The sequence below is a fragment of the Pelodiscus sinensis genome, chromosome 5, assembly GCF_049634645.1.
Source record: "Pelodiscus sinensis isolate JC-2024 chromosome 5, ASM4963464v1, whole genome shotgun sequence".
NCBI lineage: Eukaryota > Metazoa > Chordata > Testudines > Trionychidae > Pelodiscus > Pelodiscus sinensis.
In genome coordinates this window covers 133,957,267-133,984,239 of record NC_134715.1, presented here as the reverse complement: position 1 = coordinate 133,984,239, position 26,973 = coordinate 133,957,267, and the positions used below count along the sequence as shown (strand labels likewise).

The following is a 26,973-nucleotide window of genomic DNA, read 5'->3' as shown; positions in this document are numbered from 1 at the left end:
CCCAAGCTTCTTGTCCTTTGTGCTGGGGTTTATCCCATCTACTGCCCCCATCCTGCTGCACGTAATGTGCTGCTGTAGGGAAGTCAATGGGCACAACACTCAGCTTGCACATACGGGATCAGAGCCTCTCTCTCCCTGCTGGGGCGTCCATTTTCAGTGCCATTTTCAGTTTCTGGCAGCTGGGCACCTGTTGCTCACTCTTTGCTGGGACGTGTCTGTTGTGCTGAGCTCCCCAAAAGCCAGGCAGCTTTTGCACACTCTGCCTCAGTCCTTTGCAAAGCAAAACTGAAAACCTGGCTGTGTATGGCCAAGCAACAGCAGGTTCCCCCAGAATTCTTGCTTTCAGAGGAAATTGAGGGATCTTGTGCTACCCCCTAGTGGTGCTCTGCAAAATTGCCAGATACCGTATTTAACAGCAAGGTGACAGCTGTGTTTCTAGCAAAGCACCAGGGTAGCACCTACCTGTTGTGGTGAGTTTTTGCATACACACGCTCCGATTCACTTTACTCACGTGAATCATTGGGTTTACTTCTGTAAGTAAAATTTAGCACATACACGACTAGGGCCTTGAGGTGAATTTTCAGGCTAAAATTGGCATTTTAATAATCCAGGTTAGGGTTAATTTTTAATATTATGTAATTCAATTTATTTTACAAAAATTGATCAGGCCTTTAAGCGTCATGTAGGTTATAAACTTCAAGGGCAGTGACTGCTGTTGGAATTTGCACTCTGCCAAACTGGCGCTGAAATTAAAAGTATTAGCGAAATGAATAGCGCTTACTTCTGTGCTGCGGTTGTAAAATCCTCTCAGAACAGAGCAATGAAGAGAAACTCCAGTTTGTTTCACTGTTGTTTTTATTCACTTTTGAACCAGTTTCTCTGTTCCTGGATCAGCACAAGGGTCAGAAACAGAACCGGGAATCAGAAAAACTGTTCCCTCTGGCGTAGCCACGGACTCATTAGTGACGCTGGGAAAGGTCACTTGGGGTACATCTACACTGCAGTGCTATTTGGGGATACCAGAGGTATCCTGAAATAGATACCCCGAGTCCAAGGAATGTTTCCGCTATTTCAAAATAATTTTTGAAATATTGGACATGCTATTTTGCCATCCCTGTAAACCTTGTTGTATAAGGAGTAAATGGATGGCTCAAAATAGCCCTTTATTTTGAAATTTGGCCCTGTGTAAATGCGCCACATTTCAAAATAGCCTCTTTTGAAATAAAATTGAATTTTCGAGTGCCTTGATCTCTCTGGGCACGACTACACCGCAGGGCGAAAGTCGAATTAAGCTACGCAACTTCAGCTATGGCAATTGCGTCACTGAAGTCGAAATAGCTTCACTTGTGACAGGACGCTGAAGGAAGCACACAATTCCTCCTGTGACTACCCCTCCTTCGTGTGGAATGAGGGTCAGAGGTGTCAGAGAAACAAAAGACAGGACTATGCAGCACTTTATAGACTAACAAGATGGTTTATTAGGTGATGAGCTTTCGTGGACCAGACCCGCTTCCTCAGATCAATTTGTGGAAGAAAATTGGCATGACCATAAATACCAAAGGGATACAGTCAAAAAAAGTGAACACATATAAAATTGACAAATCAGATTTTAGAACAGAGGGGGGATGAGGAGGCAGGTTAGTGTCTATGAGATAATGATATTAGGGGTGATAATTGGGGAAGCTATCTTTGTAATGGGTAAGCTAATTAGCATCTTTGTTAAGGCCCATTGGTGAAGTGTCTGATTTAAGCATGAATACAGTTCTGCAGTCTGCTGTGACAGTCTCTTTGAAGCAGGATGCATGTGGCGAGGTCCTTGAGGCGATGCCCAGTCTGAGTGAAATGGCAAGAGCCTGTTTTTTCTTTGTGAAACTGTCTGATGTCTGGTTAGCGGGCATTGGCTCTTTGGCGAAGTGCCTGAGACGTCTGCGCACGGGATGTGGCCTCCCGCCGGTGTGATTTCCACACCAAGGCACGGGCGCCGCGGCCCCGTCATCCCGGAGCAGGGGGGCCGTGCCAGGGCCAGGTCTCCACTCCCCGGGACGTGCATCTGCCGTGGGGGGCACAGCCGGGACTGTCGGGGGGGGGCAGGTGCTGGGGCGGGTCAATGCAAGGGGGAGCTTTGGGGGAAGGGCGGGGGGGGCGCTGTGGGGGAATCCCGCCCGGAAGTGCCCCCCCATAGTGTGGCCCCGGGGAAGGGCGGGGGACGCTGTGGGGAGCCCCCCCGGAAGTGCCCCCCCGTAGTGTGGCCCCGGGGAAGGGCGGGGGGGCGCTGTGGGGAGCCCCCCCGGAAGTGCCCCCCCCCGTAGTGTGGCCCCGGGGAAGGGCGGGGGGCGCTGTGGGGAGCCCCCCCGGAAGTGCCCCCCCGTAGTGTGGCCCCGGGGAAGGGCGGGGGGCGCTGTGGGGAGCCCCCCCGGAAGTGCCCCCCCCGTAGTGTGGCCCCGGGGAAGGGCGGGGGGCGCTGTGGGGAGCCCCCCCGGAAGTGCCCCCCCCGTAGTGTGGCCACGGGGAAGGGCGGGGGGGCGCTGTGGGGAGCCCCCCCGGAAGTGCCCCCCGTAGTGTGGCCCCGGGGAAGGGCGGGGGGCGCTGTGGGGAGCCCCCCCGGAAGTGCCCCCCCGTAGTGTGGCCCCGGGGAAGGGCGGGGGGGCGCTGTGAGGAGCCCCCCCGGAAGTGCCCCCCCCGTAGTGTGGCCCCGGGGAAGGGCGGGGGGCGCTGTGGGGAGCCCCCCCGGAAGTGCCCCCCCCGTAGTGTGGCCCCGGGGAAGGGCGGGGGGCGCTGTGGGGAGCCCCCCCTGGAAGTGCCCCCCCCCCGTAGTGTGGCCCCGGGGAAGGGCGGGGGGCGCTGTGGGGATCCCCCCCGGAAGTGCCCCCCCGTAGTGTGGCCCCGGGGAGGGGCGGGGGGGCGCTGTGGGGAGCCCCCCCGGAAGTGCCCCCCGTAGTGTGGGCCCGGGGAAGGGCGGGGGGCGCTGTGGGGAGCCCCCCCGGAAGTGCCCCCCCCCGTAGTGTGGCCCCGGGGAAGGGCGGGGGGCGCTGTGGGGAGCCCCCCCGGAAGTGCCCCCCCGTAGTGTGGCCCCGGGGAAGGGCGGGGGGCGCTGTGGGGAGCCCCCCCGGAAGTGCCCCCCCGTAGTGTGGCCCCGGGGAAGGGCGGGGGGCGCTGTGGGGAGCCCCCCCGGAAGTGCCCCCCCGTAGTGTGGCCCCGGGGAAGGGCGGGGGGCGCTGTGGGGAGCCCCCCCGGAAGTGCCCCCCCGTAGTGTGGGCCCGGGGAGGGGCGGGGGGCGCTGTGGGGAGCCCCCCCGAGTGTGGGTGCGGGGCGGCGGCCGCGCTCGCTCGTTGCCTGGCAACAGCCCCCCCCCGCCCGCCCGGCCGGGACTACGACTCCCAGGCGCCCCCGCGCGGCCGTTGCCATGGCGCCGGCAGCAGCATGGCGGGCGGGCGCGAGGCGGGGCTCGCGGGGCTCTACCGCTGGCTGGACGCGCTGCCCCTGTCCCGCCCCAGGAGGAGCATCGCCCGCGACTTCAGCGACGGAGGTGGGGGCGGGGGGGCCGCGCAGGCCGCGACCCCCCCCAGGTGGGGCGGGGCGGGGGGTGAACGCGTCAGCCCTGCATGGGGGGGCTCCCTGCCCCTCCCCCCCGGCCTCGGACAGGGGTTTCGGGGGGGGCAGTTTCACCCCCCCCTCTGCCTTACACCCAGCGCCGGCCCCACAGACCCGCTGTGCAGCCTGGGGGGGGGGCGAGTGTGGTGGGTGGGTGTGAGTGTGAGAGGGGGTGTGAGTGTGGTGGGTGGGTGTGAGTGTGAGAGGGTGTGTGAGTGTGGTGGGTGGGTGTGAGTGTGAGAGGGTGTGTGAGTGTGGTGGGTGGGTGTGAGTGTGAGGGTGTGTGAGTGTGGTGGGTGGGTGTGAGTGTGAGAGGGTGTGTGTGTGGTGGGTGGGTGTGAGTGTGAGAGGGTGTGAGTGTGGTGGGTGGGTGTGACTGTGAGAGGGTGTGTGAGTGTGGTGGGTGGGTGTGACTGTGAGAGGGTGTGTGAGTGTGGTGGGTGGGTGTGAGTGTGAGAGGGTGTGTGAGTGTGGTGGGTGGGTGTGAGTGTGAGAGGGTGTGTGAGTGTGAGAGGGTGTGTGAGTGTGGTGGGTGGGTGTGAGTGTGAAAGGGGGTGTGAGTGTGGTGGGTGGGTGTGAGTGTGAGAGGGGGTGTGAGTGTGGTGGGTGGGTGTGAGTGTGAGAGGGGGTGTGAGTGTGGTGGGTGTGAGTGTGAGAGGGTGTGTGAGTGTGGTGGGTGGGTGTGAGTGTGAGGGTGTGTGAGTGTGGTGGCTGGGTGTGAGTGTGGTGGGTGGGTGTGAGTGTGAGAGGGTGTGTGAGTGTGGTGGGTGGGTGTGAGTGTGAGAGGGTGTGTGAGTGTGGTGGGTGGGTGTGAGTGTGAGAGGGTGTGTGAGTGTGGTGGGTGGGTGTGAGTGTGAGAGGGTGTGTGAGTGTGGTGGCTGGGTGTGAGTGTGAAAGGGTGGGTGTGAGTGTGAAAGGGTGGGTGTGAGTGTGAGAGGGTGTGTGAGTGTGGTGGCTGGGTGTGAGTGTGAAAGGGTGGGTGTGAGTGTGAGAGGGTGTGTGAGTGTGGTGGGTGTGAGTGTGAAAGGGTGTGTGAGTGTGGTGGGTGGGTGTGAGTGTGAGAGGGTGTGTGAGTGTGGTGGCTGGGTGTGAGTGTGAAAGGGTGTGTGAGTGTGGTGGGTGGGTGTGAGTGTGAGGGTGGGTGAGAGTGTGGTGGGTGGGTGTGTGTGTGAGAGGGTGTGTGAGTGTGGTGGGTGGGTGTGAGTGTGAGAGGGGGTGTGAGTGTGGTGGGTGGGTGTGAGTGTGAGAGGGTGTGTGAGTGTGGTGGGTGGGTGTGAGTGTGAGAGGGTGTGTGAGTGGTGGGTGGGTGTGAGTGTGAGAGGGTGTGTGAGTGTGGTGGGTGGGTGTGAGTGTGAGAGGGTGTGTGAGTGTGGTGGGTGGGTGTGAGTGAGAGGGTGTGTGAGTGTGGTGGGTGGGTGTGAGTGTGAGAGGGTGTGTGAGTGTGGTGGGTGGGTGTGAGTGTGAGAGGGTGTGAGTGTGGTGGGTGGGTGTGAGTGTGAAAGGGTGTGTGAGTGTGGTGGGTGGGTGTGAGTGTGAGAGGGTGTGTGAGTGTGGTGGGTGGGTGTGAGTGTGAGAGGGTGTGTGAGTGTGGTGGGTGGGTGTGTGAGTGTGAGAGGGTGTGTGAGTGTGAGAGGGTGTGTGAGTGTGGTGGGTGGGTGTGAGAGGGTGTGTGAGTGTGAGAGGGTGTGTGAGTGTGGTGGGTGGGTGTGTGAGTGTGTGAGGGTGTGTGAGTGTGTGTGAGTGTGAGGGTGTGTGTGTGAGAGGGTGTGTGAGTGTGGTGGGTGGGTGTGAGTGTGAGAGGGTGTGTGAGTGTGGTGGGTGGGTGTGAGTGTGAGAGGGTGTGTGAGTGTGGTGGGTGGGTGTGTGAGTGAGAGGGTGTGTGAGTGTGAGGGTGTGTGAGTGTGAGGGTGTGTGAGTGTGAGAGGGTGTGTGAGTGTGAGGGTGTGTGAGTGTGAGGGTGTGTGAGTGTGAGAGGGTGTGTGAGTGTGGTGGGTGGGTGTGAGTGTGAGAGGGTGTGTGAGTGTGGTGGGTGGGTGTGAGTGTGAGAGGGTGTGTGAGTGTGGTGGGTGGGTGTGAGTGTGAGAGGGTGTGTGAGTGTGAGGGTGTGTGAGTGTGGGAGGGTGTGTGAGTGTGGTGTGTGAGTGTGAGGGTGTGTGAGTGTGGTGGGTGGGTGTGAGTGTGAGAGGGTGTGTGAGTGTGGTGGGTGGGTGTGAGTGTGAGAGGGTGTGTGAGTGTGGTGGGTGGGTGTGAGTGTGAGAGGGTGTGTGAGTGTGGTGGGTGGGTGTGAGTGTGAGAGGGTGTGTGAGTGTGGTGGGTGGGTGTGAGTGTGAGAGGGTGTGTGAGTGTGGTGGGTGGGTGTGACTGTGAGAGGGTGTGTGAGTGTGGTGGGTGGGTGTGACTGTGAGAGGGTGTGTGAGTGTGGTGGGTGGGTGTGAGTGTGAGAGGGTGTGTGAGTGTGAGAGGGTGTGTGAGTGTGGTGGGTGGGTGTGAGTGTGAGAGGGTGTGTGAGTGTGGTGGGTGGGTGTGAGTGTGAAAGGGTGTGTGAGTGTGGTGGGTGGGTGTGAGTGTGGTGGGTGGGTGTGAGTGTGGTGGGTGGGTGTGAGTGTGAGAGGGTGTGTGAGTGTGAGAGGGTGTGTGAGTGTGAGGGTGTGAGTGTGTGAGTGTGTGAGTGTGAGTGTGTGAGTGTGAGTGTGTGAGAGGGTGTGTGAGTGTGGTGGGTGGGTGTGAGTGTGAGAGGGTGTGTGAGTGTGGTGGGTGGGTGTGAGTGTGAGAGGGTGTGTGAGTGTGAGAGGGTGTGTGAGTGTGGTGGGTGGGTGTGAGTGTGAGAGGGTGTGTGAGTGTGGTGGGTGGGTGTGAGTGTGAGAGGGTGTGTGAGTGTGGTGGGTGGGTGTGAGTGTGGTGGGTGGGTGTGAGGGTGTGAGGGGTGTGAGGGTGTGAGAGTGTGTGAGGGAGTGTGAGGGTGTGAGTGTGAGTGTGGTGTGTGAGGGTGTGTGGTGTGGTGGGTGTGTGAGGGTGTGTGAGTGGTGGGTGGGTGGTGTGAGAGGGTGTGTGGTGTGGTGGGTGGGGTGTGAGTGTGAGAGGGTGTGTGAGTGTGGTGGGTGGGTGTGAGTGTGAGAGGGTGTGTGAGTGTGGGTGGGTGGGTGTGACTGTGAGAGGGTGTGTGAGTGTGGTGGGTGGGTGTGATGTGTGAGGGTGGGTGAGTGTGGTGGGTGGGTGGAGTGGTGTGGTGGGTGGGGTGTGTGTGTGGTGGGTGGGTGTGAGGTGTGTGGGTGTGTGGTGTGGTGTGAGTGGGTGGGTGTGAGTGTGGTGGGGTGTGTGTGGTGAGGTGTGAGAGGGGTGTGTGAGTGTGGTGGGTGGGTGTGAGTGTGAGAGGGTGTGTGAGTGTGTGTGGGGTGTGAGTGTGAGAGGGTGTGTGAGTGTGGTGGGTGGGTGTGAGTGTGAGAGGGTGTGGTGTGAGAGGTGTGGTGTGTGGGTGGGTGTGAGTGTGAGTGTGAGAGGGTGTGAGTGTGGTGGGTGGGTGTGAGTGTGAGAGGGTGTGAGTGTGGTGGTGGGTGTGAGTGTGAGAGGGTGTGAGTGTGGTGGCTGGGGTGTGAGTGTGAGAGGGGGTGGAGTGTGGTGGGTGGGTGTGGGTGTGAGAGGGTGGGTGTGGGTGTGAGAGGGTGGGTGTGGAGTGTGGTGGGTGGGTGTGAGTGTGGTGGGTGGGTGTGAGTGTGAGAGGGTGGGTGTGAGTGTGAGAGGGTGTGAGTGTGGTGTGGGTGGGTGTGAGTGTGAGAGGGGGTGAGGTGGGGGTGGGTGTGAGTGTGAGGGGTGTGTGAGTGTGGTGGGTGGGTGTGAGTGTGAGAGGGTGGGTGTGAGTGTGGTGGGTGGGTGTGAGTGTGAGAGGGTGGGTGTGGTGTGGTGGGTGGGTGTGGTGTGGGGTGGGGTGTGTGTGAGTGTGGTGGGTGTGTGTGAGTGGGGGGTGTGAGTGTGGGTGGTGGGTGGGTGTGTGAGTGAGAGGGTGGGTGTGAGTGTGGTGGGTGGGTGTGAGTGTGAGAGGGTGTGTGAGTGTGGTGGGTGGGTGTGAGTGTGAGAGGGTGGGTGTGAGTGTGGTGGGTGTGTGAGTGTGAGAGGGTGGGTGTGAGTGTGGTGGGTGGGTGTGAGTGTGAAAGGGTGTGTGAGTGTGGTGGGTGGGTGTGAGTGTGAGAGGGTGTGTGAGTGTGGTGGGTGGGTGTGAGTGTGAGAGGGTGTGTGAGTGTGGTGGGTGGGTGTGAGTGTGAGAGGGTGTGTGAGTGTGGTGGGTGGGTGTGAGTGTGAGAGGGTGGGTGTGAGTGTGGTGGGTGGGTGTGAGTGTGAGAGGGTGGGTGTGAGTGTGGTGGGTGGGTGTGAGTGTGAGAGGGTGGGTGTGAGTGTGGTGGGTGGGTGTGAGTGTGAGAGGGTGGGTGTGAGTGTGAGAGGGTGTGTGAGTGTGAGAGGGTGTGTGAGTGTGGTGGGTGGGTGTGAGTGTGAGAGGGTGTGTGAGTGTGGTGGGTGGGTGTGAGTGTGAGAGGGTGTGGCTACGTCTACGCTGCAGAGTTTTTGCGCAAAAACTCGTGGCGCGTCCACGCTGTAAGCGCGTTTTTGCACAGCGGATGGTCAGAAGACAGGGCTTTTGGCACAAGAGTTGTTCCTCTTTTTACCAGGAATAAGCCTTGTTGCGCAAGAGCTCTCGGGCAAAACAGGCACATGTGGACGGACAACAGGGGTTTCTTGTGAATGGCCATCAGAGTTTTCTTGTGCAAGAGCGTCCGTGGCAGTGTGGATGCTCTCTTGTGCAAAAGCACGTGGCAGTGTGGGTTCTTCCACAAAAACTTCTTGCACAAGAAGCCTGCAGTGTAGACATAGCCTGTGTGCGTGTCTGTGTGCGAGAGAGAGAGAGTGTGTGTGTGTGTGTGGATGGGACTCCAGTCACATCCCTAGCCTCTGGGGCCACACTGCACACAGCTTAGGGCTAGTTGCAAAGGGGGATTTAAGTCCCCTCTAGCCTCCCCGATCCTGGAGCAGTCTGGCGAGATCTCCGATATAAGGCGCAGCTGTCTCAGTTGATGCCACCTGCCCACAATGCCTAAAGGGAGGGGCTGCACAGGTGGTTCTAAAGCTCCATTGTGACCAGCAGAACCAGCTGGAGGTGCCAATTTTTGCACACTTATCATAACACTCCGGCTTGTCGACGTTTTCCGTAAAGCCCTGGCTGCCGAGGTGAGCCCCTCAGCTGGCGTTTCCAAAGCAGGGAAGTCGGTGCCTAGCTCTCTTGGCGACAGAGAAAAGTGTGAAAACATGAGTTCTGACAGCTTGAAAACAACAACAAAGCAGCATGCACACACCTCCAAGCCAAATGAGAGGAGCCAACATGTATCTGTGTTCAGCTCCTGGGATTTTAAGCCAATCTCTTTGTTTGGGGGGCCAGGAACTGGCTTATGATTTGCTTGGGGGGATGCGGGAAGGAGAAACAACCTGGATGTCTCTGATCCCAGGACAGGGTTGCAGGGTTACCGGTTAGATGTCGCATGACAAATTCTTCTTATATTTGTCCGAATGGCTCCTGTGCCTGACGTGCACCAGCCCCACCCATGTATTGCCTGCATGAGGCTCAGCGGCTCCAGAGTGGGACCCTCTCGCAGTTGCTGTGTGAGCTGAGCATCTTTGCTCTGGCATCTGAGGGACACCCCTGCAGTCCTGGCTGTGGTGTAGACCATATCTTGCCTGGCATCCAGATCGACGTTGTTTCCATGCTGCAGAGGAGGGTCGCTCGCTTAGTCTCACCACTCTGAGCTCTGCGTCGTCCTTGATTTCCCCCATTTCTTTCCTCTCCAGTTCTCGCTGCAGAAGTGGTGAAGTTTTACTTTCCCAAAATGGTGGAAATGCACAATTATGTGCCAGCTAATTCAACGCAGCAGAAACTGTCCAACTGGAGCCATCTGAACAGGTAACGGTGCACGGTGCTGGGGAGGTCGGGCTGTGGAGCAGGGTGCTTAGGGAAAACCAGTGTGTCAGTTTCCCAACAGGATAAAGGAAACCTCTCCCGCATCTTTCCAGCCTCACCCCCACCTACCAGTACCGTGCAGCTTCTCCGCTCCTGCACCCTCTGCCTGTGACTTGGATGTCCTGTCTCTCCGACCGCCCCACAAGTCCTCAGCCCCTCTCTGGGGCAGGCTGCTGGAAACAAGAGCAGCAGGGTTCTAGGCCAGCGACGGGCAGCCCAGGCTAGTGACTGGGCCGCAGGAGAGGCCCTCCCTCATCTCGTGGGCTGCAGGATTGTCGTAGCCAAGACAGTCTTCCCAGATAGGGCAGGTTTGCTCCCAGCGCTTGTGTTCCTGGAATGGGTGGGTCTGCCGAGTGAACCGTAGCCGTGCTGTGATTGGATGCAGAGGAAGTGCATTGCCAAGGGAGCCGACAGCCTCCATGGGTCCCTGGGCAAGGGGTGGGGTGGGGGCCTGCTCTGCACTCCCACAAGGGGCGGGGCTTTGAGAGGAAGGGGCGGGGCCTCCCCACAGCCCTTCGAGCCGCCCAGGGCGTGCAGTGTGGCACTCTGGCAGTGATTTAAAGGGCCCGGGGCTCCGACTGCTGCAGTAACACCAGGGGTAGCCGGGAGCCTAGGACCTGTTTGAATTGCTGGGCCCTTTGCCCCCCCATCATCAGGACTGTGCACAGCTCTCCCAGCCAGCGCTGTGTGCAGTCGGCACACCCCTCGCTTCACGTGCCTCACGTTAGCAATGTGGGCAGGAATAAAACCGGCAGTCTGGCAACCCGGCCCCTGGGCAGTGGCAAAGAAAATGTCTGTCAGGCTGCCCACCCCTGTGTCCCTCCCCCCGTGAGCTGGACACGAGCCTCGCGTGGTGTGAATCAGTCGCTACCCGGCCATGCGGGGAGCTACCCTCACGTGCCCCGGCTGAGCATCGTCCGCCTCGGCCCAGGGGAGATGCTTATTGCAGGGCTCAGGTCAGTTTTGCAGAGCGCCTGCCCGTCCTGTGGTTTGACCCTCTGCTGCTCCCGCCCTGGCAGGAAGGTGCTGAGCAAGCTGAATTTCTCCATCCCGGCGGACGTGATCCGGAAGATCGTACAGTGCACGCCCGGCGCGGTGGAGCTGGTGCTGATCCCGCTGCGGCAGAGAATCGAGGAGAAGCAGAGCAAGGCGGTGTCTGGTGCCCGCAAGGTCAGCGGCGCTCCCGCGGCAGTGGGTGGCTTCGCTGTGTGACCGTTGTGTGGAGGGGCCACGTGCTGAGCCCCTTGCTCAGGCAGACTCCCCGGGGAGCACGTGCTGGGTGCGCACGTCCGAGGAGGGCCTACAGCTGTGGACGGGGGAAAAGGGCTGTTGGGGTCATCACAGGGACTGCCAGGGCGAGCGCTGGTCCTGACTCTCACAGAGGGGCGGCGTGCCTGTGGGTGAGTCACTGCCCCGCAGTGTGCCTCAGTTTCCCCATTTTCTAAGTGGACCTGCTAGGCCCTCCCAGCAAGCGGGTAGGGGTTAATTCATTTAATTCTTGTAGAATAGTGGCTCACCAGCCAGCACATCCCCCGTAACAGGCCCTTCCCCTTTTCCTTCTCCTCCTGACAGCCAGGTCAGGTCCTGTGGGGTCTGGTTCTTCTAGTAACGCAGCCCTGCAGCCCAGCCACATACACTGGGCTGCCTGCCTGGAGCCCACTGTCAGGGCCGCCAGAGGACTAGCTTCACGGCTGTAGCTTCCCTAAGCTTCCTGTCCCAGACAGAAAGAACCCCAAACTCCTTTGCTCCTGGGTCTCTCACTCCATGCCTCCCCCTTTGGGCCCTCTTCTCTCCCTGCTCTTAGCTCCTTCCAGTCGGGAATCCTGGGGGTCTCCTTACCGGGAGAGCTAACGGGGCCCACCCCAGCGCCTGTTAGCCCCCCTCCCTGTGTGGGGTTCGTAGATCCGATTCCGTGGAGGTCCTCGGAGAGGAGGCATTAAGCACATGGCTGTTGTTATTCGGAGTGCTCCCAGGGCGCGGCAGCACATAAAACAGTTACGGCTGCTACCAGAAACCTGCAGTTGGCCAGCAAGAGATGGAACATCATCAACCCACAGCTAACCCCTAGCCACACTGCTCACAGGGGCCAGTAGGGGGTGCATGTTCCACAGCAGGGGTAGGGAACCTAAGGCCTGGGGGCCAGACGTGACCCCTGGCTTGCCTGGATCCAGCCCCCCATCCCAACCCACGGCAGGGCTGGAGCCCACAAAACCTACCAGCCGGGCCACTTGGGAACGAGGGGAGTGTCTCTTTGCTTCTTCATTGGGGGCCACGTCGGTGAGGGGGGTTGGTTTTGGGGGGGTTTGCTTCTCACTTGCGTGTGGCCCCCGACTGATTTTTCTGTGGGGCAGTGGCCCCCAACCCAAAAAAGATTCCCTGCCCCGGTCTAGAGCAAGAGACAGCCCAGCCACTAGGGCAAGGACCTCCTGTGAGAGGCCCGGCTCGTGGGCGTTACCTCCCAGATAGACAGCAGAGGGCATCCGTGTGGCTCTGGGGGGCTGCCTGTTTCCCTGGGATCCCTGCTCTTGGGATGGATGTGCAGGACGGAGGGATCTGGGGGGTAAAGGCCACTGAAGGATTAATGCAGGGGCACTCCAGGATCCAGGAGGGTCTGTAACTTCCAGACCGTGGGCAGGGGAGGGCTCCCCTCCTCCTTCGAGGTGTGAGCCCACCTCCAGGCGCTCACCGCTAACCCCTCCCGGCCGTGCATTGTGAGCAGGCCCCAGGGATGCGGCCCAGGGCGGCTAGCGACTGGGTGGGCGCTGGCACATGATGGGGGGCCGGGTAATGCCATGGAAGGGCAAGCAGCGAAAATCCCCTGGAGAATGAGATTGGTCTCAAGAGTCCTCCGAGGCTCGGGCCACGCTGCAGACTCGTGGTGTGAATCCGGGGCTGGGGGAATCCACGGCCCTGAGGGACACGGTTACACTGGCCAAGCGCCTGGGGCAGACAGCGCGGTGTCGACAGGAGGCAGGCGCACCAGCACAGCTGTACAAGGGCAGTGGTGCATGGGGCTGCTGCACTCTGCCCCTCCCTGCCCCAGGCTAGTCACACCCAGAGCTGCCAGCTCTCCCGGATCGGACGGACCAGATGCCAGGGTTGGACCCAGAGCAGCAGTGTAGCCTTCAGGACTGGTGGCCGGGACCCCACGGATGGCAGGCTGCAGAGCTCATAGGAATGGTGGAGTGGTAGGACCCCAAGGGGGGCTGAAACTGATGGGGCCAGTGGGAACCTGCAAGGGCCTCCTGGAGGCCGTGACACAGGGCCAGTGGGGCTGCCTGGAGGCCAGGACGTGGGGCCGGCCCCTGGGCATGGGGAAGCCGGGTGGAAAACTTGGGGGAGCTGCAGCACCCACCCACACGTATGTCAATTGCTTATGTACAAGTGGGGGGGCCACAAGGCCCAGTCCCCTCTGTGACCCCCACCATTGCACCTTCTCCTCCCGAGGCCCCGCCGCCTGGCCAGGCAGGGAGCCAGAGCCAGGCGGTGGTAAGAGCCACCCAGGGGCCCTGAGCCCCAAGCCCTAGGGCAGGGGTGAGGAACCTTTTTGGGTCAGGGGCCACAGACCCACAGAAAAATCAGTCAGGGTCTGCACACAAGTGAAAAACAACCCCCCCACACACACCAGCATGGGCTCCCCTGTGGTGGGGTGGGGAGCCCCAGGCCTCAAGGGCCGGATCCAGGCAAGCTGGGGGCTGCATCCGGCCCCTGGGCCTGAGGGGCCCCACCCCGGCCGTAGGGTTTCTCCTGTTGCCATAGCTACCTCTGGCGGAGGTGGAGCACCCACGGATGGCAGAAGCTTTCCCTAGGGCCTGTGTAGTCTGCCCACAGCGGCCAATGCCCGGTGCCCAGAGGGAGGGAACGGACCAGGGAGCCCTCCCATGCGCACCCAGTCCCAGCCCCTGGCACACGGAGCCTGGGGGCACCCCCTGCCCAGCCTGGCTAGCAGCCATCGATGGGCGCGTGGTCCGTGAACAGAGCAGAGTGCCTGTGCGAGGAGCGCTACCCGGCCGGCCTGGCGGCTGCTCTCCGCCGAACGTGCGCGCAGACCGCCGGGTGCAGCAGGCAGGTAAAGACACGGCCGAGCGTCTGCTGTGGCCGAGCAGGGAGGATTCAGACGCGGGCCCAGGGGAGGGGGGACAGATTTTGCACACGTGAGGCTGCAGAAGGTCACCGTGCAAAACAGCTTCCGGGGCCCTGGGCCAGGGAGCCAGATTGGCCTCATCTCTGTGTCAGTCCCACGGAACCCCAGAGTCTGCAAGGGGGCTGCGCTGGTTTTACCCCCGTGCCAAGCCGAGCGGGGTGGGAGCAGGCTGGGGACCCTCTCCCGCTGGGACTGGCACTGCGGATGAGCATTTCCAGCCAGAAATGGCTGCTGGAGAGAGCGGGACTTATTCCTGGGGCTTGGGGCAGACACCAGTATGCATAGCGGGCGGCCTCTGCTCTCCCTCCCCCCGTGTGGCCCCAGAAGCCAGTTGCTGTGATGTGACTTGGCCCAGTCCCGCCTGGGTGCAGCGGCTCCAGCGGAGCGGGCTGGCTGAGCGCCTGTTCCCTTGACCCACGATTCTCTCTGGTTCTCCGCACAGGAGCCAGGCACGCGCTATGCACTGGACGAGAACGGCCACCTGGAAACAGGTAGGGCTGGCGGGCATCTCCGTGCAGGCCATGTTCGGGGCGAGTAGGCTTCTGCTCCTGCCGCACGGCTTTGTGACCCTGGGCGAGTCGCTGGAGCACGGGGGGGGCTCCGAGCAGCACCTGGAATTGAAGGGCGCCAGAATCCCTTGCGGGAAACTGAAGCCTGTGAGGCCGCCTGCCTTTTTCTCAGGGCCAGCAAGCAGGGGGCTTGGGCTGGAGAGCAGGCGGTCGGGGTTTCGATCCAGCTGTGCCGCTGGCTTGTGGTGTGATCTGGGCAAGTCCCTCCCCCTCTCCACGTGTGAGTTTCTCTGTCGGGAAGGCAGGGACCGTGGCGTTGCTGATGGACATTGCTGGGCGGGGCGGGGCTATTCAGAGGGACAGTGCTAGCGAGGTACCATGCCCCCGCTCGAGCGCCGCCCTGTTCTCACTGGCCCCGCTGGGTTCAAAGTTGCCCATCTGATGCCTTGTGACTCCCAGCCGGCACCTGTGAGCTCCTGGGGCCCTGCGCGATCTTGGCATACAACACCGCCCGCCCCCCGCAGCATCTGTGTGTGTCCCTCCTCTCCGCTGCTTCCAGCCGGGGGGAGTTGCTGGAACCTTGCTCCAGGCAGGAGTTGTAACCCGAGTCACAGAACTCGCTGCCCGGGCCTGCGGCCTCCCTCTGGCTCAGTTCTGCTCGTGCAGGAGATGCCACGGAAGCAGGTCACCTGGGCAGCAGGGCTGAGCTGGGCCCTAGCCGCGGTGACGTGGCCCGGTTTGTGTTCCTCAGGCTACGCGGCAAAGCCGAAGACGGACGCAGTAGGGATCTCTGGGCAGCAGCCCCCCCACGCTGACAGGTAAAGCCTGCCTGGGCTGCCCGACACACTGGCCATGGTGTCACTCCTGCCTTGTCCTTTCGGCTCCTCCTGGTTCCTGGGCTGGGAGCCCCTCAGGGGATGCCGGGTGCTCCACGAGGGCCAGGTGGCAGGGGGGTGGGTGCCTGTCCCTTCTGTGCTGCCCTATGGCCCAAACGGCAAGGGAAACGCAGCCATGCCCCCAGCTGCATGGGAGCGAAGGGCCACGTGAGGAAACCCACGTGCTGTGTTCGTCACGTGTTTGCACACGGGCCCAGCTGGGGTAGGTCAGTGCGGTTCCACTGATCCGCAGAGCGAGGCTCATTGCGCCCGTAGTGTGTACCAGGCGCGCCCCCCCTGGCACAGCCCAGCGCCCCTGGGCACCCGCCTCCTGCAGCCGCCAGGGCTCCGCCCGCTGGGGAATCCGACCCGCCTGGGCTTTCGGTTTGCCTGGGCCGCTGTCATGGTGCCGACCTCCCCGCTGCCTGGCGTGTAGCCCTGTGGCTGGCCCCGGAGACCCTCCTGACTCCCAGCAGCGCCCCGGGGGGCATGTCGGTGCACTCAGCCAGGGGCAGGGGCAGCGAGCGGGGGACCTTTGCTAAGGCAGAGTGGGAGCCGTGGAAGGAGCGAGGGGGCCTGTGCCATCTGGTCCCTTGTGCCCAGCCTAGCTCTTACTGCCCCGGGTCAGGGCTCCTGCCTCTTCCATCAGGGACCTGCCCCACCCTGGGCAAGTGTCTCCCCTCCTCCGTTACTTCTGTCCCCAGGATGGACACGGGCCAGCAGGTCTATGCCCAGGGCGTGCAGGGAGACCCCAACTTTGGCGCTCACCTAGCGGCGCGGGAGCAGGCTCTGCTAGCGTCTCAGGAGATGGTCCAGGTGAGGACGCGAATACGCCAGGCTCCGCCCACCCGCCCATAGGTGGGGAACAGCCGCTCCTTGCCCACACCCCTCCGCCAGCCCCGCTTCTCCCGTGCTGCCCGCGGGGGGAGACCTCAGCAAGCAGGGAGGTGTCTCCCCCGCCGGCTTTCCTCAACTTACCCACCTTGGCTGCCTCCAGCTCAGCTCCCCCGCTAGTCGCGATGGTGGGACCCTAGGGGGTCTCTCCAGAGTTCAAGAGGAGGGTCTCTGCAGTGCTCTGCAAGGGTCGCCCGCGGACCGGACCGGGCCCTTTTGCGGGTGGCTGCGAGCTCGGGGATCGGCCTCCCCCACTGCAAGGTTGGAGCGCCAGCCCCGGCTTCCTATTGTGGGGGGCAGGGAGCCCCGAGTCTCGCAGGCCTGATCCAGTTCGTGGGGGGAGGAAGCAGCGTAGTGTGCTCTCATTCATTCCCCCTCCCCCTGTGGGGAAAGGCAAGGCAGGAAACCATTCACCTGGAGGCTTTCCCCGCTGCTCCCATTGGCCAGAATCTCAGCCAATGGGAGCAGCAGGGGACCCAGAGCCAAGTAAGCGACCCCCAGTCCCCTCATGCCCAGACCCCCACTCTGACTGCTTCCACCCCCTCCCTCCCAGACCCCCACCCCCACCCACCCCGCACCCTCCCTCCCAGACCTCCACCCCCACCCGCCCCCACACCCTCCCTCCCAGACCTCCACCCCCACCCGCCCCCACACCCTCCCTCCCAGACCTCCACCCGCCCCCTCCCTCCCAGACCCCCACCCGCCCCCGCACCCTCCCTCCCAGATCTCCACCCCCACCCGCCCCCGCACCCTCCCTCCCAGACCTCCACTCCCACCCACCCCCGCACCCTCCCTCCCAGACCCCCAGCCGCCCCTGCACCCTCCCTCCAAGACCTGGCTCTACTCCAGCCCACCCCTGCACCCTCTCTCCAAGACCTCCACCCCAGCCCGTACCTGCACCCTCCCTCCCAGACCTCCACCCCAGCCCGTACCTGCACCCTCCCTCCCGCCCAGATCTCCACCCCTGGACTCACCCTCCCAGACCTCCACCCCAGCCCATTCCTGTGCCCTCCCACCCAGAGTCCTCGCCCCCGCCCCCACCCCTCCTGCACCCTCCCTCCAGCCCAGATCCACCACCCCAGCCTGCCCCAGCACCCTTGCTCCCAGAGACCCATCTGCAGCCCGCTCTTGCACCCTCCTTCCCACCCAGGCCCCCCACCGCCTCCTGCACCCATTTTGTCATCATGGCTGGTTGGCTGGTCGCCATGAAAAGGTTGCGTTGAGCGGGAAGGGCCAGAGGCCAAAAAGCTTGAGACCCAGGAGCCTAGAGCTGCGTGATCCTCCTAATCTTGTGTCACTTCCTGGGGGTGCTGGAAAGGCGGGTGGGTCTGGTTGCAGATTTGAGGGGATGCACAAGGCCAGGCTTTGCTGCCAGACCCAAAGATCCTGTCCAGCCTCAAGACCCTGCCATTGGCTTAAGCAGTTTAAATATGTATGAAAAAAGGAGGGTTCTTGTCCAGGAGAGAGTGTAGCCTAGTGGCTACTGTGCGGGACTCAGGAGCCCTAGGTTCTAGTCCTGGTTCTGCCACTGGCCTGCTGGGTGACCATGAGCTAATCTCCGCCCCGCTCTGTGCCTCAGTTTCTCCATCTATAAAATGGGATCACGATCCTGACCTCCCTTGCCGAGCGCTTTGAGGGCTACTGGAGTAAAGTGCTTGGGAAGAGCGAGGTGCTAGCGCTGCTTTTGGGGGCGTGCTCGGGCCAGACTGCCAACCGTGCGGGCCAGCGCCTTGCCTGTTCCCTCTGCTCACCTGACTCCCAGAGCTGGGGATTTAGCGTGCACAGCAAGGCTGGGGCTTGTGCCGTGGGAGTTGGCACCCGGAGCCGGGGGCGTGACAGTGAGCTGAGACGCGCAAGCCGCACCGTTCAGAACCGGCTCCAGCCGGCGAGGCTCAGAGGCTGGAACCAAGGGGTGGGCTGGGCCCCTGCCTTTGGCAAAGGAAGACCAGCCCGGCCCGTGTGCTTCCCGTTGCTCAGATCCTGCAGATGAAGGTGCGGCGGCTGGAACACCTGCTCCACCTCAAGAACGTTCGGATCGACGACCTCACGAGGCGCCTCCAGCAAGTGGAGCAGAAGCGGAAATGAGGGGGGACTCAGTTTCCCTCCAGCACCCTTCCCGGGGACCCATGCGCCCCCAGGGCCTCCCGGGGCTATTCGGAAGAGCCAGGCGCCCTGTGCTCACAGCCCTGCCTCTCCTGCGATCGGCGTGGCCAGGCCGTCCCAGGCAGACCCAGACCTGAACAGCGGCCCAGGGCTCCTAGCTCCTTACAATGCGAGGGCAAGACTGGGACTGGAGAAACGAGCCGGAGAGTCCAAGAGTGAAAAATGCACCAACACACGTGGAAATTGCACACTCAGAAGTTCACCTCCCTGTTGTGCCCACGAGTGCTGTGATTGGCTTCGTGCACCTCCCGTGCACGCACCGGCACTCCGTCCACGTTGCCTTCCTGGCAGTTGTGGCCAAGTGTGCAGGCACTTGCACAAGTACAAGGCACGCTAGTGCAAACGTGTGCCCACAGCTGGGCCCTACAGGGAGTGGGCCGTGGGTTTGGAGAGCCAGGGCTTCTATCCATCACCAAATGCAGCGAGTTTCCCTCAGGCCGCTGACTCCTTTGCTTTCCGTGCGTTGTGCCAGTGCACTTGGCAACGGTGAGCCCGAGCCGCCCCCTTATCCCACCTGGGACTGGGGGTGACCATCCGAGAAGAGGCGCGGGGGGCAGGGTTCTTCACAAAGGTGCTTTTCTATAGGCACCGCCCTGGAGCCCCACCAAGGGCAGCCCCCGTGGCAGGAGAGGGGAGGGCCAGTCCATGCACAGGGCAGCCTGCCCTAGCGCAGGTGGGCCAGCTGTGGGGCTGGTGCTGCATGGGCTGCAGAGTGGCGCAGCGGTACTGAGAGCCGTGGGCCGGGTCCCGGCTGGGGTAAATGGGGCAGCGGTACTGAGGGCCGTGGGCCGGGTCCTGGCTGGGGTAAATGGGGCAGCGGTACTGAGGGTCGTGGGCCGGGTCCCGGCTGAGGTAAATGGGGCAGCGGTACTGAGGGCCGTGGGCCGGGTCCCGGCTGGGGTAAATGGGGCAGTGGTACTGAGGGCCGTGGGCCGGGTCCCGGCTGGGGTAAGTGGGGCAGTGGTACTGAGGGCCGTGGGCCGGGTCCCAGCTGGGGTAAATGGGGCAGCGGTACAGAGGGTCGTGGGCCGGGTCCCGGCTGGGGTAAATGGGGCAGCGGTACAGAGGGTCGTGGGCCGGGTCCCGGCTGGGGTAAATGGGGCAGCGGTACAGAGGGTCGTGGGCCGGGTCCCGGCTGGGGTAAGTGGGGCAGCGGTACTGAGGGCCGTGGGCCGGGTCCCAGCTGAGGTAAATGGGGCAGCGGTACTGAGGGCCGTGGGCCGGGTCCCGGCTGGGGTAAGTGGGGCAGTGGTACTGAGGGCCGTGGGCCGGGTCCCGGCTGGGGTAAATGGGGCAGTGGTACTGAGGGCCGTGGGCCGGGTCCCGACTGGGGTAAATGGGGCAGCGGTACTGAGGGCCGTGGGCCGGGTCCCGGCTGAGGTAAGTGGGGCAGCGGTACTGAGGGCCGTGGGCCGGGTCCCGGCTGGGGTAAATGGGGCAGCGGTACTGAGGGCCGTGGGCCGGGTCCCGGCTGGGGTAAATGGGGCAGTGGTACTGAGGGCCGTGGGCCGGGTCCCGACTGGGGTAAATGGGGCAGTGGTACTGAGAGCCGTGGGCCGGGTCCCGACTGGGGTAAATGGGGCAGTGGTACTGAGGGCTGTGGGCCGGGTCCCGGCTGGGGTAAATGGGGCAGCGGTACTGAGGGCCGTGGGCCGGGTCCCGGCTGAGGTAAGTGGGGCAGTGGTACTGAGGGCCGTGGGCCGGGTCCCGACTGGGGTAAATGGGGCAGCGGTACTGAGGGCTGTGGGCCGGGTCCCGGCTGGGGTAAATGGGGCAGTGGTACTGAGGGCCGTGGGCCGGGTCCCGGCTGAGGTAAGTGGGGCAGTGGTACTGAGGGCCGTGGGCCGGGTCCCGACTGGGGTAAATGGGGCAGCGGTACTGAGGGCCGTGGGCCGGGTCCCTGTGGAGAAGCCAGTGAAGCGATGCCGGTTGCCTCGGTGGGGAATCTGGCCCATATGCTCGGCTGGCTGGCGGGGGCTGGAGCTGGCCCTGTGTTCTGAACATGTGTGATGGCGCGTTGGGGTCCCCCGTCTCCTGCACCCCGAAATGGCATGAACAGACTCCACCAGCCAGTGGAATTGAGGGTGGTTTATTGCTCCTCCAGCACAGCGCAGCACAGATGGAATCTGGTTACAGGAACTGGGGCTAAGAGGCCTCAGTGCTCCCCTTGAGATAGGGGAGTCCCAGCCCCCTCCCCAGCTCCTTCTCCCCTGCTTTCCAGACAGCAACTAACCCACCCTCTCCCAGCCCTGCCCCCCAGCCAGGGCAGCATCCACCTCCCTTTGTTCCTCTCCATGGGGGGTGTCTGGCCACTGGTTCAACAAGTTTGGCCTTACCTCTGCCTAGTGAGGTTTTCCCTGCTGGGTCTTGCTCCAGACAGCAGGGGTCACCACAGCCCAGCAAGTCCCCCCACTACGTCACACCATGTCGGAGCTGGAGGGTGTTTGGAGAAAGCTGCTGCGCCCACAGGGAGCCCCCACCTGGGTTCAGCCTGACGCCCCTGAAGCGCTGCGGTGGGGGTCAGAGGACGGCTCAGGGTGTGCTCTGGTTTCTCCCCGCGCTGCACCGTCGCCTGGCACAGCACGTGCCCCCAGTTCCTGCAGAGGTGCCAGACCCCTCGCAAGCCCCGGCCTGCCCATGGCCCTCTGGGAGTTACCCTGGTTGCAGCCGGGGGGGGCCGTGTTTCTCCAAGGCAGCTCTGGGGCGTTGAGGCTGGAGCAGCGTAAGGACGCCTTTACGGAGCGGCTGATGGGTTAGGGACCATTCTGCTCACGGCTGGGGCTGACAGTGGCTCCCGTCTGAGGGGTGCCTAGGGCCAGTCAGCCTCTGACCCGGCACCCCCCGGATCTCTGGGGCTCTTCCAGTGACAGCTACGGGCTTTGGGCCTCTCAGAGGGACCCACATCAGCCACATTAACTCGCCCCTCACTGGCAGCCTCAGAGAGCAGCGCGAGCCAAGAAGCGTGTGAATTCCCCGTCCCCCCCCCCCGCTTCTGGATGGGGCAGCGCAGGGACGTTTGCCCTGCTGTCCCCAGGGCTGGCAAGCGGGCACCAGACAGAAGGAGGGATGTGAGGGTCTGTCTACACTACTCCCTAGTTCGAACTAGCGGGGTAATGTAGTCATTCGGAGTTACAGATGAAGTCCGGGATTTGAATTTCCCGGGCTTCATTTGCATGAAGCCGGCCGGCGCCATTTTTAAATGCCGGCTAGTTCGGACCCCGTGCCGCACGGCTACACGCGGCACGAACTAGCTAGGTGTGGAACACGAGACGTACAGCTAGTTCGGAATAGGAAGCCTAATCCAAACTAGCTAGTTCGTGCCGCGTGTAGCCGCGCGGCACGGGGTCCGAACTAGCCGGCATTTAAAAATGGCGCCGGCCGGCTTCATGCAAATGAAGCCCAGGAAATTCAAATCCTGGGCTTCATTTGCAACTCCGAATGACTACATTACCCCCCTTAGTTCGAACTAGGGGGGTAGTGTAGACATACCCTAACTTGGCTGCTTCCTGGTGTATTTCCTCAACGGGGCCGGGGCGGGGGGGAGAGCGGGTTGGGTGCAGAGCTGCACCGGGGCTGGTGGGGGGAGGGGCTGGGTGCAGAGCTGCACTGGGGGTGGGGGCTGGGTGCCGAGTTGCACTGGGGATGGGGGGCTGGGAGCAGAGCTGCACCGGGGGTGGGGGTGGGGGGCTGGGTGCAGAGCTGCACTGGGGCTGGTGGGGGGAGGGGCTGGGTGCAGACCTGCACCGGGCTGGGGATGGGGGCTGGGTGCCGAGCTGCACTGGGGCTGGTGGGAGGAGGGGCTGGGTGCAGACCTGCACCGGGCTGGGAATGGGGGCTGGGTGCAGACCTGTACCGGGCTGGGAATGGGGGCTGGGTGCAGACCTGTACCGGGCTGGGGGTGGGGGCTGGGTGCAGACCTGCACCGGGCTGGGGGTGGGGGCTGGGTGCAGACCTGTACCGGGCTGGGGGTGGGGGCTGGGTGCAGACCTGCACCGGGCTGGGGGTGGGGGCTGGGTGCAGAACTGGGCTGGGGATGGGGGCTGGGTGCAGAGCTGCACTGGGGGTGGGGGCTGGGTGCAGAGCTGCACTGGGGCTGGTGGGGGGAGGAGCTGGGTGCAGAGCTGCACCGGGCTGGGGATGGGGGCTGGGTGCAGACCGGGGCTGGGGGTGGGGGCTGGGTGCAGACCTGCACCGGGCTGGGGATGGGGGCTGGGTGCAGACCTGCACCGGGGCTGGGGATGGGGGCTGGGTGCCGAGCTGCACCGGGGCTGGGGGTGGGGGCTGGGTGCAGACCGGGGCTGGGGGTGGGGGCTGGGTGCAGACCGGGGCTGGGGGTGGGGGCTGGGTGCAGACCTGCACCGGGCTGGGGATGGGGGCTGGGTGCAGACCTGCACCGGGGCTGGGGATGGGGGCTGGGTGCCGAGCTGCACCGGGGCTGGGGATGGGGGCTGGGTGCAGAACTGCACCGGGGCTGGGGGTGGGGGCTGGGTGCAGAGCTGCACCGGGGCTGGGGGTGGGGGCTGGGTGCAGACCTGCACCGGGCTGGGGATGGGGGCTGGGTGCAGAACTGCACCGGGGCTGGGGGTGGGGCTGACACAGTGGACGGGGCTGGGAGCTGGGGCCACAGCCAAGCTGGGAGTGGAGCAGGGAGCCGAGGCCCCCGAATGTTTCTCCCAGCCCCTCTGGGGGGGCCTGCCCCACGGTTTGGGAAGCTCTCGTGCCCCCTCACGCGGGACAGAGGCGGGAGCCTGCGCTGGCCGAGCGATCCGTGCCCGGCTCCGGGGAGCATGCTTCAGACAGGCTCCCCAAGGCAGCTCTGCTCTGGCACAGCCACACGCCCGGGGGATGTGCCAGCTGGCCGGGTGGGCGAGGGAAACGGAGCCCGTTCGGCTGCAGCCCAGGGTCGATCCTGCCCATCAGCGAATGACAGACTGGAGCTCCCCGGTGCCCACTCGCCGGCCGCGCTGCCGGGCTCTCCGGAGAGTGGATCGATTCCACCCCTCGGCGTGTCTGGACAGCCACAGGAGCAGGGAGAGACAGAGTCAGCAGACCAGCGCCCACGGGCCGTAAAGCAGCTGGGGGGCAGCTGGGGGTCCCAGGTGGGGGGCGTGGCCAGAGTCAGGCCAGTTCACAGGAGGGATCCGGCGGGCACCAGCCATCAGCTCTTAGGATGGGCCCTAACCCAAATCCCTTCCCCCGGCCACACCACAGCACACGGTGTGTTCGGAACGGCACCTCCCCCGGCCTCCGCCCAGTCGCCCCGACTAAGATGTAAAATCCCATGTAATTGGTTAATGGGTTAAACGTGACGTTTTCCTGGTTAATCAAGGGGGGGGCTGCTTCACCCGCACCCGTTACCCAGAGCCAGTAAGCATCAGCAGGCGAGGGGATGCTAACCTTTCTCCTCCCCCATGTGGGCCTGATGCCGGCAAGGAGGGGGAGCCCCCCAGCCCAGGGTGCAAAGATGGAGCGTAAGTGGCTAGAAGGGCTAGGCCGAAGTCCGAGCGGTTCCCAACAGAAGAGAAACGCGCCATCTAAATGCTCGGCCCTGTTAGCCTGTGCAGCTCTATTTTCTCACCTCCATGGATTTGGCCAGTCCCCTCAGCTGGAGTCTTCAGTTTGCCCATGTTGCTTGCAGCGTGGCGGGTCAGCAGGAAGGCAGGCGTGGGCCCCCGGGTTTGGTTTTCAGGCACTTAGCCCATGTGCTGATACGTTCCCGGAGGACAGGCCCGTCAATGCTTACTAGCCAGGCTGGGCAGGGAGGGTGTCCCTGGAATGGGCGACGGGTGGATCACTAGATGGTTCCCTGTTCGGTTCATTCCTTTTGGGATGGCAGACAGGACTCCGGGCTAGCTGGACCTCCGGTCTGACCCCGGCCGGCCGCTCCTATGTTCTGTGCTTGGGAACCCTACGTCCAGGCATGTTGGCTGAATTTCCAGGCAAAGCAGAGCAGGTCCCTACGGAGTGTCCTCATGCAGGCGGGCGAGCCATTGCAGTTTAGCTCCCTTGCTGGACAAAGGCTAGTGATGCCCCTCCCGGGCGTTGGTTACTCTCCTGCTAGTCTCTGTGGGGGCTCATCTCTGGCTGCCTCCCCAATTTACAATTTGCTTTAGCGCCAGCCGTGCAAGGTAAATCTCATAACATCCTCAGTGCTAATGATACGCGCAGCTGGCGAGAGAAAGGACTTTCAGCAGATCACAACCTTGCCCTGCTAAGATCACCATGGTAAGAACATCACAACAGCCAGACTGGTTATCCAGCCCAGTGGCCTGCCCGCCAACAGTGGCCAATGCCAGGTGCCCCCGGAGGGAATGAACAATAAGCAACGCGGGAGATACAGGGGGACTCCTCCAAGGGACAGTGTCACACTGGGGCCCAGGGCTCCTGTGGTAGGGATCAAAATCAGTGTAAAAAACCTGAGGGCACAAAAAACAAATTTACTCCCTCTGTCACTCTCCCACGCACGCTGCCAGGGGAGTTAAAGGAACCCAAAATGCAATGTTTCATTTGTATAGAAAGAAAAATCTCCTGATTTTGACTAAGGTCATAGCCAGTGGACCTGTTTTGTGGGGTTTCATAGAATCAGAACACTAGGACTGGAAGGGACCTCGAGAGGTTATCGAGTCCAGCCCCCTGTCCTCATGGCAGGACCAAATACTGTCCTAGACCATCCCTGATAGACATTTATCTAACCTGCTCTTAAACATCTCCAGATATGGGGATTCCACAACCTCCCTGGGCAATTTATTCCAGTGTTTGACCACCCTGACAGTTAGGAACTTTTTCCTAATGTCCAACCTAAACCTCCCTGTGACGGCGTGTCGGGGTTTTCTCATCTCCTGCACCCCCATAATGGCACGAACAGACTCCCCCAGCCAGTAGAACAGAGGGAGTTTATTGCTTCTCCAGGATACAGCACAGCACAGATGTCATCTGGTTACAGGGCAGGCCTAGGATGCCTCAGTCCCTCTTGAGATGGGGGAGCCTGGCCCCCTAAATCCCAGCCCGTTGCCTAGGCTGCTTCCTCCATGGTACCAGCAAGGAACCTCCCTAACTCACTTCCAGCCCTGCCCCCAGCCAGGGCTTCACTCCCCTTCTTCCCATTGTTCCGCTCCCTGGGAGATAACTGGTCGGACAGGTTCGAAGCCCCCTTGCATAATGACTCATCCCCTGCCCTGCTGGGCCGTGCTGCAGCCAGTGGAGGTCACCCACAGCCCACTGCCCAACCAGCAAGGTACCCCCACTACGTCACACTGCAGTTTAAGCCCATTGCTTCTTGTTCTATCCTCAGAGGCCAGGAAGAACAATTTTTCTCCCTCCTCCTTGAGACACCCGTTTAGATACCCGAAAACCGCTCTCATGTCTCTTCTCAGTCTTCTCTTTTCCAAACTAAACAAGCCCAATTCTTTCAGTCTTTTTTCATAGGTCATGTTCTCTAGACCTTTCATCATTCTTGTTGCTCTTCTCTGGACCCGCTCCAATTTCTCCACATCTTTCTTGAAATGCGGCACCCAGAACTGGACACAAGACTCCAACTGAGGCCTAATCAGTGCAGAGTAGAGCGGAAGAATGACTTCTCGTGTCTTGCTCACAGCACTCCTGTTAATGTATCCCAGAATCATATTTGCTTTTTTTGCAACAGCATCACACTGCTGACTGATATTTAGCTTGTGGTCCACTATAACCCCTAGATCTCCTTCCTAGACAGTCACTTCCCATTCTGTGTGTGAAACTGATTGTTCCTTCCTAAGTGGAGTACTTTGCATTTCTCCTTATTAAACTTCATTCTATTTACCTCAGACCATTTCTCCAATTTGTCCGGATCATTTTAAATTATGACCCCATCCTCCAAAGCAGTTGCAACCCCTCCCAGCTTGGGATCATCTGCAAATTTACTAAGCGTACTCTCTATGCCGATATTTAAATCGATGAAGATATTGAACAGAGCCGGTCCCAAAACAGACCCCTGCGGAACCCCACTTGTTCTGCCTTTCTAGCAGGATTGTGAACCATTAATAACTACTCTCTGAGTACATCTACACTTGCTCCCTAGTTCAAGCTAAGGACGCAAATGTAGCCGACCGAAATTGCTAATGAAGCGGGGATTTAAATGTCCCATGTTTTATTAGCATAATCTCGCCCGCGCATTATTCTGCTCAACAGCTGATTCGAACCAGGAAGTGGGCTCCGGGAAGCGTTCGTTTGAATCAAACCCCTTGGTGGTTCGAATCACCCACCTTATAGTAGCTCAGGGCCGGCCCACAACATTTTGTCACCTGAGGTGGGGAAGTCAAATGATGCCCCAATACCCCCTCCCTTGGGCCAAAACTTTGAAAGGTCTCAATTCTGCCTTCTTCCTGTTCTACTCCTCTCGTGGCCCTGCACCATCTCTGTGCATCTAGAGCAGAGAGAATCCATCTGCACCAGCAGCAGACACAATTGTCTACACTCTGGGTCCTAGTGGCACCCCCACCTCCCCACAGTCTGGCACCTGGGGCAGCCCCCTTAGTTCGCCTCATAGTAAAGCCAGCCCTGTAGTAGCCCCATCTAAGTTGTATTTGCCTAGTTTATTGATAAGAATATCATGCGAGACCGTATCAAACGCCTTACTAAAGTCTAGGTATACCATGTCCACTGCCTCTTCCCTATCCACAAGACTCGTTATCCTATCAAAGAAAGCTTTCAGATGGGTTTGACAGGATTTGTTCTTTACAAATCCATACTGGCTGTTCTCTATCACCTCATCTTCCAAGTGTTTGCAGATGTTTGAATGATCGGAGTTGGCCAGCTGCTCTAGGG

At 61.7% G+C, this 26,973-nt stretch overlaps 1 protein-coding gene across 2 annotated transcripts; it reads left to right on the top strand.

Moving 5' to 3' along the window:
- The first annotated feature begins 3,279 nt into the window (after nt 1-3,279).
- SPEF1 (sperm flagellar 1) lies at nt 3,280-25,973 on the top strand. Of its 2 annotated transcripts, none has more exons than XM_075931092.1 (7): nt 3,280-3,526; nt 9,421-9,532; nt 10,609-10,759; nt 14,176-14,224; nt 14,994-15,060; nt 15,822-15,933; nt 25,587-25,973. In XM_075931092.1, exons 1-7 carry the CDS (start codon nt 3,421-3,423, stop codon nt 25,611-25,613), a joined length of 624 nt encoding a protein of 207 aa, XP_075787207.1. In that variant the 5' UTR covers nt 3,280-3,420; the 3' UTR covers nt 25,614-25,973. The 2 variants fall into 2 exon arrangements, with proteins under 2 accessions (XP_075787207.1, XP_075787206.1); XM_075931091.1 differs by lacking the exon at nt 25,587-25,973 and adding an exon at nt 17,989-18,610 and having other exon boundaries at nt 3,310-3,526.
- Nucleotides 25,974-26,973: the final 1,000 nt, after the last annotated feature.